At 47.9% G+C, this 13,459-nt stretch overlaps 2 protein-coding genes across 6 annotated transcripts; both read left to right on the top strand.

Annotated features, from left to right (window-relative positions):
• Positions 1–295: 295 nt before the first annotated feature.
• Positions 296–5,449, top strand: dhfr (dihydrofolate reductase). Of its 4 annotated transcripts, none has more exons than XR_014742286.1 (7): positions 296–492; positions 715–764; positions 995–1,100; positions 1,331–1,457; positions 3,440–3,555; positions 4,176–4,277; positions 5,070–5,449. XR_014742286.1 is itself a non-coding variant. In XM_084690607.1 (6 exons), exons 1-6 carry the CDS (start codon positions 401–403, stop codon positions 5,161–5,163), a joined length of 585 nt encoding a protein of 194 aa, XP_084546733.1. In that variant the 5' UTR covers positions 296–400; the 3' UTR covers positions 5,164–5,449. The 4 variants fall into 4 exon arrangements, 2 of the variants coding, with proteins under 2 accessions (XP_084546733.1, XP_084546734.1); XR_014742285.1 differs by having other exon boundaries at positions 4,176–4,295; XM_084690607.1 differs by lacking the exon at positions 4,176–4,277.
• A 5,457-nt stretch (positions 5,450–10,906) lies between these two features.
• ankrd34bb (ankyrin repeat domain 34Bb) lies at positions 10,907–13,373 on the top strand. Of its 2 annotated transcripts, XM_084690111.1 has the most exons (3): positions 10,907–11,097; positions 11,540–12,427; positions 12,512–13,373. In XM_084690111.1, the coding sequence occupies exons 1-3, from the start codon at positions 10,907–10,909 to the stop codon at positions 13,086–13,088; spliced, it is 1,656 nt and encodes a 551-aa protein (XP_084546237.1). In that variant the 3' UTR covers positions 13,089–13,373. The 2 variants fall into 2 exon arrangements, with proteins under 2 accessions (XP_084546237.1, XP_084546236.1); XM_084690110.1 differs by having other exon boundaries at positions 11,540–13,373.
• The last annotated feature ends 86 nt before the right edge of the window (positions 13,374–13,459 follow it).

Genomic DNA, 13,459 nt, shown 5'->3' with positions numbered 1-13,459 from the left:
CAAACCTAGCTGCGTAAGTTTACACAAACAAGAAATTTACTGTGGCAGTAATTGCATGATAAATAAAAAACTTTGACTTGGCTTGGAACAACCTTTGGCATTATTCTACAATGGCTTCAGTAAATCCGTCATGCATTGCGTGTGTATGTGTTGGGTTCAATTGACCACACTTACTGAGGATGTTAGAGATCACAAGCTCCGCTGTAACCCTCAACCATCAGCAGGGGGCAGCAGCCAGTAACCCTCCAACAAGTGGGCGATCCCTTATACATGTCACTTCCGTCGTTCTGCAATCACAAGACTGGTGGCGGGAAATAAGTGAGCAACAACAACAAGAGCAGCATCAGCCGTTAGATAGATAGGTATACAGATTACAGCAGGCATCGCATTTACACGGAAAATGTCTCGTGTTCTCAACTGCATTGTGGCTGTGTGCCCAGATATGGGGATTGGAAATAACGGGAATCTACCGTGGCATCCAAAAAGGCTCAAGTAAGTTGACTTCAGGCTAACTTCGCTACATCTATATTGTATACTTAATCTTTTTTAATGGAATGACACCGCTGGTGTGTACAGTAGGGGTTTGGGTTAGCTGGTGTAAAGAGGCGCTCATAGATAAACGTGCTAAACAAGTTGTGGAAATGCAACACATGCTCTCATAAGAAACGTATAATAGCCTACATCCCACTGCGTATTTCTGTTTTCTTTTAACAGTAACGAATTCAAATATTTTCAGAAGATGACAATGACACCGTCTGTTGAAGGTAAAGCCAGAAATGTAGCTTTGGATTGATTACTCATGAGTGAGAAGGCAGCACAATCTCACAACGGGAGTGATTTATTAACAAAGGATCCATAACTGTCCTGTCAAAGTCCAACAGAAGCGCATACCTGCACAGTTTTGACACTTTTCAATGTTACTAGGTCTGTCAGCACTGGTGATATACATGTGATCTTACTGATCTTCCTCACCTGTACCTCTTCCACTGCACAGGTAAGCAGAACGTGGTGATCATGGGAAGGAAGACATGGTTCTCCATCCCTGAGAGGAACCGTCCACTCAGGAACAGGATCAACATCGTCCTCAGCAGAGAGCTCAAGTAAGAGAACTCACCTGAAGCCATCAGGGTTCATGCTGTAGAGAACTCACCTGAAGCCATCAGGGTTCATGCTGTAGAGAACTCACCTGAAGCCCTAACCCCCCTGCCCTAACTCCTACCGCCCAACACTAATCCCCCAACACTAACAACACTAACACTCCTATCCCCAAACCCCCATCCCTACCCCCTGCCCCCCCCCCAGGCCTAACCTGTCTGGACCCTCTCCACAGGGAGCCTCCTACAGGGGCTCACCACCTGGCCCCAGACTTCAGCTCAGCACTCCTCCTGCTGGACACAGAGGAGATGGCAGGCCGGGTTGATGGGGTGTGGGTGATCGGAGGCAGCTCTCTGTACAAGGTGAGTCTGAACATGCAGACCTGAGGAGGGGCACATTCACAGTAGTCCCTAAAACCCCCACACTCCCCTCTCTCAACCCCTTCTCACATCCCCCTCTCTCACCACACCCCCCTCTCTCAACCCCTTCTCACATCCCCCTCTCTCATCCCCCTGCCACCATGTTCAGGTAATAGCCAGGTAGGGCTCCTGTCTGCCTCATGTTCAGGTAGAAGAGCTATCTGCTTCATATGCAGGTAGAAGAGCTGTCTGCCTCATGTTCAGGTAGAAGAGCTGTCTGCCTCATATTCAGGTAGAAGAGCTATCTGCTTCATATTCAGGGAGAAGAGCTGTCTGCCTCATGTTCAGGTAGAAGAGCTGTCTGCCTCATATTCAGGTAGAAGAGCTATCTGCTTCATATTCAGGTAGAAGAGCTGTCTGCCTCATATTCAGGGAGAAGAGCTGTCTGCCTCATGTTCAGGTAGAAGAGCTGTCTGCCTCATATTCAGGTAGAAGAGCTGTCTGCCTCATGTTCAGGTAGAAGAGCTGTCTGCCTCATATTCAGGTAGAAGAGCTGTCTGCCTCATGTTCAGGTAGAAGAGCTGTCTGCCTCATGTTCAGGTAGAAGAGCTGTCTGCCTCATATTCAGGTAGAAGAGCTGTCTGCCTCATGTTCAGGTAGAAGAGCTGTCTGCCTCATGTTCAGGTAGAAGAGCTGTCTGCCTCATGTTCAGGTAGAAGAGCTGTCTGCCTCATGTTCAGGTAGAAGAGCTGCCTGCCTCATGTTCAGGTAGAAGAGCTGTCTGCCTCATGTTCAGGTAGAAGAGCTGTCTGCCTCATGTTCAGGTAGAAGAGCTGTCTGGTGTCCATGACGACTCTGCTTTGACGCGAGACATGCATGACCTCTGTATCTGCCTTCACTGGCAGCGCCCCAAAAAAATACAGTGCATCCGGAAAGTATACACAGCGCAGATTTTGTGAAATCTATGCTAGGGGTCTCGGGAAAGATGAATGCAGCAATGTACAGAGACATCCTTGATGAAAACCTACTCCAGAGCGGTCTGGACTTCAGACAGGGGCGAAGGTTCATCTTCCAACCGGACAAATCTTCCCGCCACGACGGTGGGTCACAATGACCCAAAGGCAGCACAGGGGTTAAACCACAGCCAAGATAACAAAGGAGTGGCTTCAGGACACTGTGAATGTCCTTGAGTGGCCCAGCCAGAGCCCAGAGTTGAAGCCGATTGAACATCTCTGGAGAGATCTGAAAATGGCTGTGCACTGACGCTCCTCATCCAACCTGATGGAGCTTGAGAGGTCCTGCAAAGAAGAATGGGAGAAACTGCACACAAATGGGTGTGCTAAGCTTGTAGCGTCAGACTCAAAAAGGTTAGAGGCTGTTAATACTGCCAAAGGTGCACCAACAAAGTAATGAGCAAAGGCTGTGAATACTTGTGTAACTATTATTTTAGTTCTTAATTTTTGCAAATCTATAAAAGTATTAAACAAACTATTTTTTTCACTGTCACTGGTGTATTGTGTGTAGAATTGTTAGGGGGAATAAAATTATTGAATCAATTTTGGAATAAGACTAACATAATGTGGAAAAAGTGAAGAGCTATGAATACCTTCCGGGTTAGTAGTTTAGTACTAACCCTTTCTGTACAGAAATACTAGAATTATTTGTAATGTCTTCTCTGACTCTGGGCTGAAAGGAAGAGGAACGTTTTAACCTTCAAACAAACCACTGTCATTTTCCCTCACTCACCAGTCGGTTGTCATGGAGACCTTATCGCTCAAGGATAAGTTGACAATAAAGCTGTAGCGCTTGACTTTCTGTTAATGAACACTGGGATCAGCTTGCTGTTGTTCAGTAAAATTGTCTTCTTTCTAGAAGTTCTATTCTGATTTCACACTCAAACTAACCATGCATCTCTAACTAACCTTAGAGTAACCTTAACTCCCATTGAGACTATAACATTGTTAATGTTTTTGTTCCCCCCTTAGGAGACAATGGAGTATTCAGGAACGACCAGACTCTTTGTCACCAGGATCCTACAGCAGTTTGAAAGTGACACATTCCTCCCCGAAATCAACCCAGAAAAATACTGTCTGCTGTCACAGTCAGTGTCTCTCTCTCAATCTGTCTGCAGTCACAATCAGTGTCTCTCACCCACAAACACAGTCTTCTGTCACAGTCAGTGTCTTTCACCCAGTGTCCAACCATAACCCCACACACACTGTCCACAACTACCAGTTTTTCAACTATCACAAGAACATACACCGTGTTGGCTATTAACATACACCGTGTTGGCTATTAACAGACACTAGTTTGTATTAACAGTGGTTGCTAACTCTTAACAGACACTAGTTTGTATTAACATCTGTTGCTAACCCTATTAACAGACACTAGTTTGTATTAACAGTGGTTGCAAACCGTATTAAAAGACACTAGTTTGTATTAACAGTGGTTGCTAACTCTTAACAGATGTAATTTATTTTTAATGGTTTTACTTTTCGAACCCTTGAACAGTTCCCTTAACCTCAGGCCACTGGTGTTATATGATCCCATCAGTGCTGTATGTCAGTGTTTCAAAGTCTGGGTCGGCAAATGTTTTCATAATTATTTTGTCTTAGGTTTTTGTAAATGACTCAATAACCATTTTCGAATAGTGCTTTGTTTCCTGTTTATTTCCCGTTTTATATGGTATTTTCTTTTATTTTGAAATGATTGCGCAACAAGCTGGTGCTAGGTGCTGTAATCGGACGTAGCCTACCTGCAGAAGAAGTTTGGAAGGATAGCGCACTCACGTGTAGCTCGCAGAATAAATACGGAGTATAAAAAGTATGTCGAGTTTCGGAGGTAAGTCGTTATGTTAGCCTGGCTTCAGAAAAGGTACTAAAAGAACGCGTGTGCCAGAGACAGACAAGTCAGAGGTCCAAGTCCAACCAGAAACATCGGATTATGAGCTTCAAACAAATATACATATGCATGGCCGCAGGAACTCGGGGTGCTGCAGCACCCCCTGACAGCATGAACTAAGGGTGCTGAAGCACCCCCTGACAGCATGAACTAAGGGTGCTGAAGCACCCCCTGACAGCATGAACTAGGACCGATAATTAAAAATGCTATGACTTGAAAATCCACCACCGTGGCACAGCCCCGCGGTAGCGGACTGGCCATCGGGAGCACCGGGAGAAGAATAACGATGGAAAAACCATGCTAAGAAACGTAAGGGAGGGGCTGAAAAATTGAGGCAAAAAGACATCACCTTCACTATACAAGGTTTTACCAATGAAAAAACGGCTGTGTTTATTTAACATAAAGCTCAAAAACTATTTTGCGCTCAAAGAAAGCCCCCAAAAATGTTTTTCAGCGCGCTCGCATTATATGTGGAAGTACCTATCTTTCTTTCCGAACTAGCATCACATCAAACACAGACTGTGCATGCATTAGCAAGGCAGCTGTGGTGTCTTAGATACTTTAGAACTAATTATTATGTTAAAACTTGAACAAATAAATAATAACGGTAGGGAAATTGTACATTTGCAAACACCCCTTTTCATATCATTTGGGTCGTGATTCTGTAACACATCACCAGTGATTCTGTAACAGATCACCAGTCTGTCTCACCAGGTACCCAGGAGTCCCAGAGGGGGTGCAGGAGGAGAGTGGCCTCCAGTACAGATATGAGGTCTACCAGAACACCCATCCTCCAGTACAGATATGAGGTCTACCAGAACACCCATCCTCCAGTACAGATATGAGGTCTACCAGAACACCCAGAAAGGGTTCCAGTCCCCTGCAGTGTGATCTAGCCTTCTCTGTGGCTGATATCATGAAAATGGTTTGAATGTAACTAACATTCAGGAATGTCAATAATAAAAATAATAAAAAAATCCTCACCAACAATATCATTTGTAAATGTTTACACAAATTAACAAGCTGTGTCCATAAAGTAACAAATGATTATACACATATTAGTTCTTTATAATAAATTATGAATTTCCTGTTAATGCTTGATTCTTTATTTTGACCCAAAAGGCCAGATAACCCCCTGGTGCTTCCTAATCCTAGAGAAGGTTCTAGGGTCCTTTGTTTAGGATCTCAGAACAGACAGCATTTACCAAACCTACGAGGCCAAAACCTGTGGCAGTGTTGCAGTATCCTGACATGTCTCTGTTAAAGACTGCTGGGTGGGAAACACCCCAGAAACACTCATCACACTCCAGCCATCCACTCTTGATGAGAGCATGATCAAGAGTGGATGGCTGGGGAGGACGGTGATCTTTTACATTAATTTGACCCCATACAAACATTTGAATTAGTTCCCCAGCACCCTATCCCTGATGTGGCACTTTACACACACATGACACACACCTGCTCACTTCTTGAGTAGCACTTAGGGTGCATTCCAGGCTCCATCAATACACCAGGTTAGGGTTACAAGCCATGTTCTCTGTACTCACCGTCTGGAGATATTAGCCTTTCTGATGAGATCGAGACATTATCTCACACACATCCAGCAAGTACCTGTTGTTAGGTAGAAGAGTAAGGTACACAGGAGTTCACACACAGACACAAACCTCAGTAACCTACTGTAGATTAAGAATGATGAAACACGCCGCTATGAAGCGTACAGTCATCTAATACATCAAACTATAAATACATATGATGACTGAGAATAAGTTACCATTAAGAAGTCATGTGAGCAACAAGCTGTATTTGCGTGTTCCTGTGCACTGTGGTGACGTCTGCCAAACTGACTAACCTTGAGGAGGCTGATGCTGCTGCCACTTATTAACACATCAAAGCCCTGCGCACAACCTTTACCTAACGCAGATGTGAACACTGGCCTCTCATTGGCCAGCTTCCTCCTTTCACTCAACATACCCCCCCCTCAACTTTTATCTGTCTTCCTTTCTGACAGCAGACACCTTCTCTACCTCTCTCTCTCCTCCCCCTCTCCCTGCATCTATCTCTCTCCTCCCCCTGTAACTCTCTATCTCTCTCCTCCCTCTCCAGTTCCATGCTTCCATTCCTCTGCATTCCTTCTACCTCTCCCTCAGTGTGTTAGGACATCTCTCTCTCTCTCCTCTCTCTCTTCAGCGGTTGCAGGATAACTTGGATGCAACTGACCCTCTAACTGACCGGAGGATTTCAAAGCAACTAACCCTAATGAGGTAAATGTTTTTCTTCTTCCAACATTACAATGTTTTACCCGGAGGCTTGCATGCTAGTAACATTTCACAAAACAATTTAAACTTTTTACAAGGAAGGATAAGAAGTTTTAACTAAGTCACCACCCTTTCAACTAGCAGAAAATAAATACTTTTTGTATTGCGACATTATTGTCAGTTCCTGGGCATGTTGCTGCAATGAGATGACTTGTTTTAATGTTGCTGCAATGACATGACTTGTTTTAATGTTGCTGCAATGAGATGACTGGTTTTTATTTCACTAGACTAACCGTTGTCTACTGAAACAGAATTAAGCCTGATGACCAGTGAATAACACAGACTGTTTCCATGGTATATTATGGGATAGAGAGAGAACCCCAGACCCACAGGCCCTTTCAACAGTGTCCAAGATGAAGACATGTTATTTACATCCTTGTGTGTGCATGCAGACTAACCCCACACATCGCCACACACTTCAAATAGCACACCTACATTTACATAACACCCATCAGAGGAAGAAGGTTGCTTGGCAAACAATTTGGTTAGATTTGAGTGTCACATGTAGCAATCATCCTTGTTGTAAAAACACATCCATAAAACATGAACACATTAAACATTTGATTATAGATCAGTGTTCTGACTATTAATGATATGACAAAATATCATGATGTGACAAAATATCTGACTTGAACCAAATATAAGGCTGAGATCCACAAGGGTTAGCCTCAAATAGATGCAAAGAAATATTTGTATTATTCTGATAGATCACAACCAGTTCAGAGTGGCTGTCAGTGAGAGAAGCAGCTGTGTCCTCCCACAAGAGACAGGTGTGTGATGGGTTAGGGTTAGTGTGTGATGTTTACTTGGTCCACTAAGTATGCTCATAGGGCGACCATGGGCTCTCAAAGAAAAGGACATCACTAACCCTAACCCAAGGAAAAGGACATCACTAACCCTAACCCTTTTCACAAACAAGCCTTTCTAAAGTGGATGTGTGGAGTGGTGGGCACAGCCAACAATATTAGTCTGCCTGCGAAGTATGTCAGTTACAATGTAGTAAACTATTCACATTGATAACTGTGAAGCCTGGGATATACACTAACACTACTATATCTAATTTAAGGATACATATGATTGTTTATCCTATAGTCACATTACTTGTGATCTAAAACAAAACAAAATTAAAAATTAAAAAAATATATATTATTTTCATTTTTGTCAACATTCTGCCCTAACTCCACACCAGGGACAAACACCAAAAACACAACAAATATGAAGGTTTTATTGCTTCTCGACATAAGAAGACCCTCAAACTGTTATTTTCCCTCTCGTCACTGGGGTCCATCAGGGATTCTCTCTGTTCTCCCTCTCAAAGCTGGTTTAATGTCAAGCTACCGAAGCTGCTCTAACAAGTAGAATCACCTGCTGCCAACATCACACTCTGAAACACTCATCACACTCTGCTCCCTCTGAAACACTCATCACACTCTGCTCCCTCTGAAACACTCATCACACTCTGCTCCCTCTGAAACACTCATCACACTCTGCTCCCTCTGAAACACTCATCACACTCTGCTCCCTCTGAAACACTCATCACACTCTGCTCCCTCTGAAACACTCATCACACTCTGCTCCCTCTGAAACACTCATCACACTCTGCTCCCTCTGAAACACTCATCACACTCTGCTCCCTCTGAAACACTCATCACACTCTGCTCCCTCTGAAACACTCACCACACTCTGCTCCCTGAAACACTCATCACACTCTGCTCCCTCTGAAACACTCATCATACTCTGCTCCCTGAAACACTCATCACACTCTGCTCCCTCTGAAACACTCATCACACTCTGCTCCCTGAAACACTCATCCCACTCTGCTCCCTCTGAAACACTCACCACACTCTGCTCCCTGAAACACTCATCACACTCTGCTCCGTGAAACACTCATCACACTCTGCTTCCTCTGAAACACTCATCATACTCTGCTCCCTGAAACACTCACCACACTCTGCTCACTGAAACACTCATCACACTCTGCTCCCTCTGAAACACTCATCACACTCTGCTCCCTCTGAAACACTCATCACACTCTGCTCCCTCTGAAACACTCATCACACTCTGCTCCCTCTGAAACACTCATCACACTCTGCTCCCTCTGAAACACTCATCACACTCTGCTCCCTGAAACACTCATCACACTCTGCTCCCTCTGAACTACTCATCACACTCTGCTCCCTCTGAAACACTCATCACACTCTGCTCCCTGAAACACTCATCACACTCTGCTCCCTGAAACACTCGTCATACTCTGCTCCCTCTGAAACACTCATCACACTCTGCTCCCTCTGAAACACTCATCACACTCTGCTCCCTGAAACACTCATCACACTCTGCTCCCTCTGAAACACTCATCACACTCTGCTCCCTCTGAAACACTCATCACACTCTGCTCCCTGAAACACTCATCCCACTCTGCTCCCTCTGAAACACTCACCACACTCTGCTCCCTGAAACACTCATCACACTCTGCTTCCTCTGAAACACTCATCATACTCTGCCCCCTGAAACACTCATCACACTCTGCTCCCTGAAACACTCACCACACTCTGCTCACTGAAACACTCATCACACTCTGCTCCCTCTGAAACACTCATCACACTCTGCTCCCTCTGAAACACTCATCACACTCTGCTCCCTCTGAAACACTCATCACACTCTGCTCCCTGAAACACTCACCACACTCTGCTCACTGAAACACTCATCACACTCTGCTCCCTCTGAAACACTCATCACACTCTGCTCCCTCTGAAACACTCATCACACTCTGCTCCCTCTGAAACACTCATCACACTCTGCTCCCTCTGAAACACTCATCACACTCTGCTCCCTCTGAAACACTCATCACACTCTGCTCCCTGAAACACTCATCACACTCTGCTCCCTGAAACACTCATCACACTCTGCTCCCTCTGAAACACTCATCACACTCTGCTCCCTCTGAAACACTCATCACACTCTGCTCCCTGAAACACTCGTCATACTCTGCTCCCTCTGAAACACTCATCACACTCTGCTCCCTCTGAAACACTCATCACACTCTGCTCCCTGAAACACTCATCACACTCTGCTCCCTCTGAAACACTCATCACACTCTGCTCCCTCTGAAACACTCATCACACTCTGCTCCCTCTGAAACACTCATCACACTCTGCTCCCTCTGAAACACTCATCATACTCTGCTCCCTGAAACACTCATCACACTCTGCTCCCTGAAACACTCATCACACTCTGCTCCCTCTGAAACACTCATCCTACTCTGCTCCCTCTGAAACACTCATCACACTCTGCTCCCTCTGAAACACTCATCCTACTCTGCTCCCTCTGAAACACTCATCACACTCTGCTCCCTCTGAAACACTCATCCTACTCTGCTCCCTCTGAAACACTCATCACACTCTGCTCCCTCTGAAACACTCATCACACTCTGCTCCCTGAAACACTCATCACACTCTGCTCCCTCTGAAACACTCATCCTACTCTGCTCCCTCTGAAACACTCATCACACTCTGCTCCCTCTGAAACTGGGTCTATCTAGCATAAACTTGGACTGTCTGTAGCATGGACTAGAGCTGGGTGTTTGAACGTCAATGTCATATTTGTTTAGTGACCGAAGTGGGTTACCGAAGTCAAGGCCAGAATAGGCACGCCCCACATCAGTTGATTACTAAGTAGGTGTTCTATGTAACACCTGATTAAAGAACCATTCAAACGTAATTTCACCTTGAAATGAAAAGCATGTCTTAAAAAAAGGGACACCCCTTGCTACTTGTGTGTGTACATCGTCTACTGAAGTGTTGCCATCCCAACGAAAGTAAACGTTCCAGAACCTCAGATCCACACATAGAACCTAGAACTGTTCCATAGCAGTGGCAATGAGAACACAGTTCTGGGAGGAACACAGCCTTCAGAACCTAGCGGGGCCTGGGATTAAGGCCACTCTGCCTGTGCACCTACAGAGCTAAACTGATGGATTCCTGAGACCAGCTCAACCTTGCAGAGGGACTAGAGGAGGGACCAGCCCTAAGGAGAGACCAGAGGAGAGACCAGAGGAGGGACTAGAGGAGGGACCAGAGGAGACCAGAGGAGAGACCAGAGGAGAGACCAGAGGAGGGACCAGAGGAGACCAGAGGAGGGACCAGAAGAGACCAGAGGAGGGACCAGAGGAGAGACCAGAGGAGGGACCAGAGGAGGGACTAGAGGAGGGACCAGCCCTGAGGAGAGACCAGAGGAAGGATGGAGGTGCGTACAGATGGGAACTCCCTGCTGAAGGCCGTGTACCTTAGCCGCTTGCGTCTGACGCGGCTGCTGCTGGAGGGTGGAGCCTACGTCAATGAAAGCAGTGAGCGCGGAGAGACACCGCTGATGGTGGCCTGCAGGACGCAGCATGCTGACGCACAAAGCGTGCCCAAACACCGGATGGTCCGGTACGTAGTCTGCAGGTGATCCACAGGGGGCGCTAGGCTACACCTGTTACATTACAGGTAACACAGGGGCGCTAGGCTACACCTGTTACATTACAGGTAACACAGGGGGCGCTAGGCTACACCTGTTACATTACAGGTAACACAGGGGGCGCTCGGCTACACCTGGTACATTACAGGTAACACAGGGGGCGCTCGGCTACACCTGGTACATTACAGGTAACACAGGGGGCGCTAGGCTACACCTAAGGGAGGACCTGTTACAGCAAACTATAGCTATAGGTTACAGGGTTTATTCTGCAGCTCAATTGTTATTATATTTGCATACATATGCACTAATTTGTATATTTATTTGCCCATTTTTACTGTTATGGGTTTTTCTTTTTCACATTGACAATGACGGGAGTGCTATAAATAAAAATAATCATTATTATTATGACCGCAGGTATCTGCTGGAGAGTGGTGCAGACCCCAACATCCAGGACAAGACAGGAAAGACAGCCCTGATGCACGCCTGCCTTGAGAGGGCGGGAGCAGAGGTGGTGACTCTGCTGCTGGGCAGCGGAGCTGACCCCAGCCTGGAGGACCACTCCGGCTCCTCGGCGCTTGTCCACGCCGTCAACGCCGGAGACAAGGAGGCGCTGCGGGTCCTGCTGGAGGCCTGCAAGGCCAAGGGCAAGGAGGTGATCATCATCACCACTGACAAACTCCCCTCCGGACGCCAGATGACCAAGCAGTACCTCAACGTCCCCCCTCCCCCAGACCTGGAGGAGCGCCTGCACTACACACCAGCCTCCTGCTGCATGTCGCACTCAGACATCCAGCTCCGCACGCCTCCCCAAGGGGCATCAGGCAGTGCCTCACCACAGCCTGGCAGCCCTCTGCTGGGCCTCAGAGACCTGCAGGACTGCGGTCCCACCAACTCCCAACCGGAGTCTCCAACCCGCGAGCCCAGTCCGCTGCGAGGTCAGGGCCTGGCCAAGCTGCTCCATCTCCAGCGTCTGCACTCTGAGCCCTGGCTGAAGAGCCCATCGTCCCTGCTACAGCACAGCCAGTCCTCCTCGCTGATGGAGGGGCTGCTAGGCATCCCTCTGGAGGAGGGGCTGCTAGACATCCCTCTGGAGGAAGGGCTCAGCAGCCTGGGCTTCCCGGGCCGCCCCCCCACCCGTCAGCACAGCAGCGACACCACAGGGCCGAAGCGAGGCCTGGAGCAGGCAGGCAGCGAGGCCAGTGGTGCCTGGGGGAGAAAAGGCCTGGGCAGGAAAATGTCTTACGACAGCGCCTCCGCACCTCACTGCTCCTCACACCCCAGCCTGGAACCTCACTCCTCCTCACACCCCAGCCTGGAACCTCACTCCTCCTCACACCCCAGCCTGGAACCTCACTCCTCCTCACACCCCAGCCTGGAGCCCAGGGACCCTGCCGTACCGCTGGACAGAGACTCCTGCTTGCCTCACCTGGCGCTGTGCAGCCTGAGGAACGTGGTCCGACGCCGCAACTTTGGCATGGACCACTACAGCTCTGACTCGCAGTTGCCCCAGTTTGGCAGCCACCCCCTGGAGGACAGCGCCAGGACGTGTGGAGCCGGCGGGGGGCAGGAGAAGCGCAAGCTGGTGGGGAGCCGATCCTCCACTCTGTCGGGCTCCAGGGAGTCCCTGGAGAGGAGGGGCCCTGGGGCACTGGAGCGCCGGGGGTCAGGGGCCCTGCTCCTGGATCACATCTCCCACACCCGCCCGGGGTACCTGCCCCCGCTCAACCCCCACGCACCCATTCCCGACATCGGGGCCAGCCCCACCGCCCCGGGGCCCCTGGGCGGGAGCAACAAGACGCTGAGCAGCGGGCCAAATCCCCTGCTGCCCTGCGCCCCTCTGCTGCCCTGCGCACCCCTGCTGCCCAAGGAGCTGAAAGCCAGGAGGACCCTGCTTAGGCGGCACTCAATGCAGACCGAGCAGATTCAACAGCTGGTCAACTTTGAGGAGGTCTTTGGGCACTAAACTCTGCTTGCTCTGCGTTGTGTTGCTGTGTACTTCCGGTGTGATTTGAGATAATACCTTTCATGAAGCTAGTTATTTGCCTCTGCTTTGCTGTCAACTACAGTCCTAATATTGAAGCCCAGGGTTGTCAAGTGTATAAATGTATTGTCTCAAGACGCTGTGGCAGATATACCTTCTCACTCTCATTCTGACCTGGACGCCTGACCTCGCCAGGTGACAAGGAGGATATACTCGACAGGGCTGACTTCAGAGTCACGTTCTAATAAATGGTTTTATTCTTTTAAATTATGTGCAATCATTTCAACTATTTATGCATCTATAGATATTCTGTTCAATTTTAAAACATGCCACTGAAATATTAGTGGTTTTAC

The sequence above is a fragment of the Hypomesus nipponensis genome, chromosome 24 (assembly GCF_054491055.1).
Source record: "Hypomesus nipponensis isolate SF chromosome 24, ASM5449105v1, whole genome shotgun sequence".
Lineage (NCBI taxonomy): Eukaryota > Metazoa > Chordata > Actinopteri > Osmeriformes > Osmeridae > Hypomesus > Hypomesus nipponensis.
The sequence above is the reverse complement of the archived record's forward strand: the minus strand, read 5'-3'. Positions and strand labels throughout refer to the sequence as shown.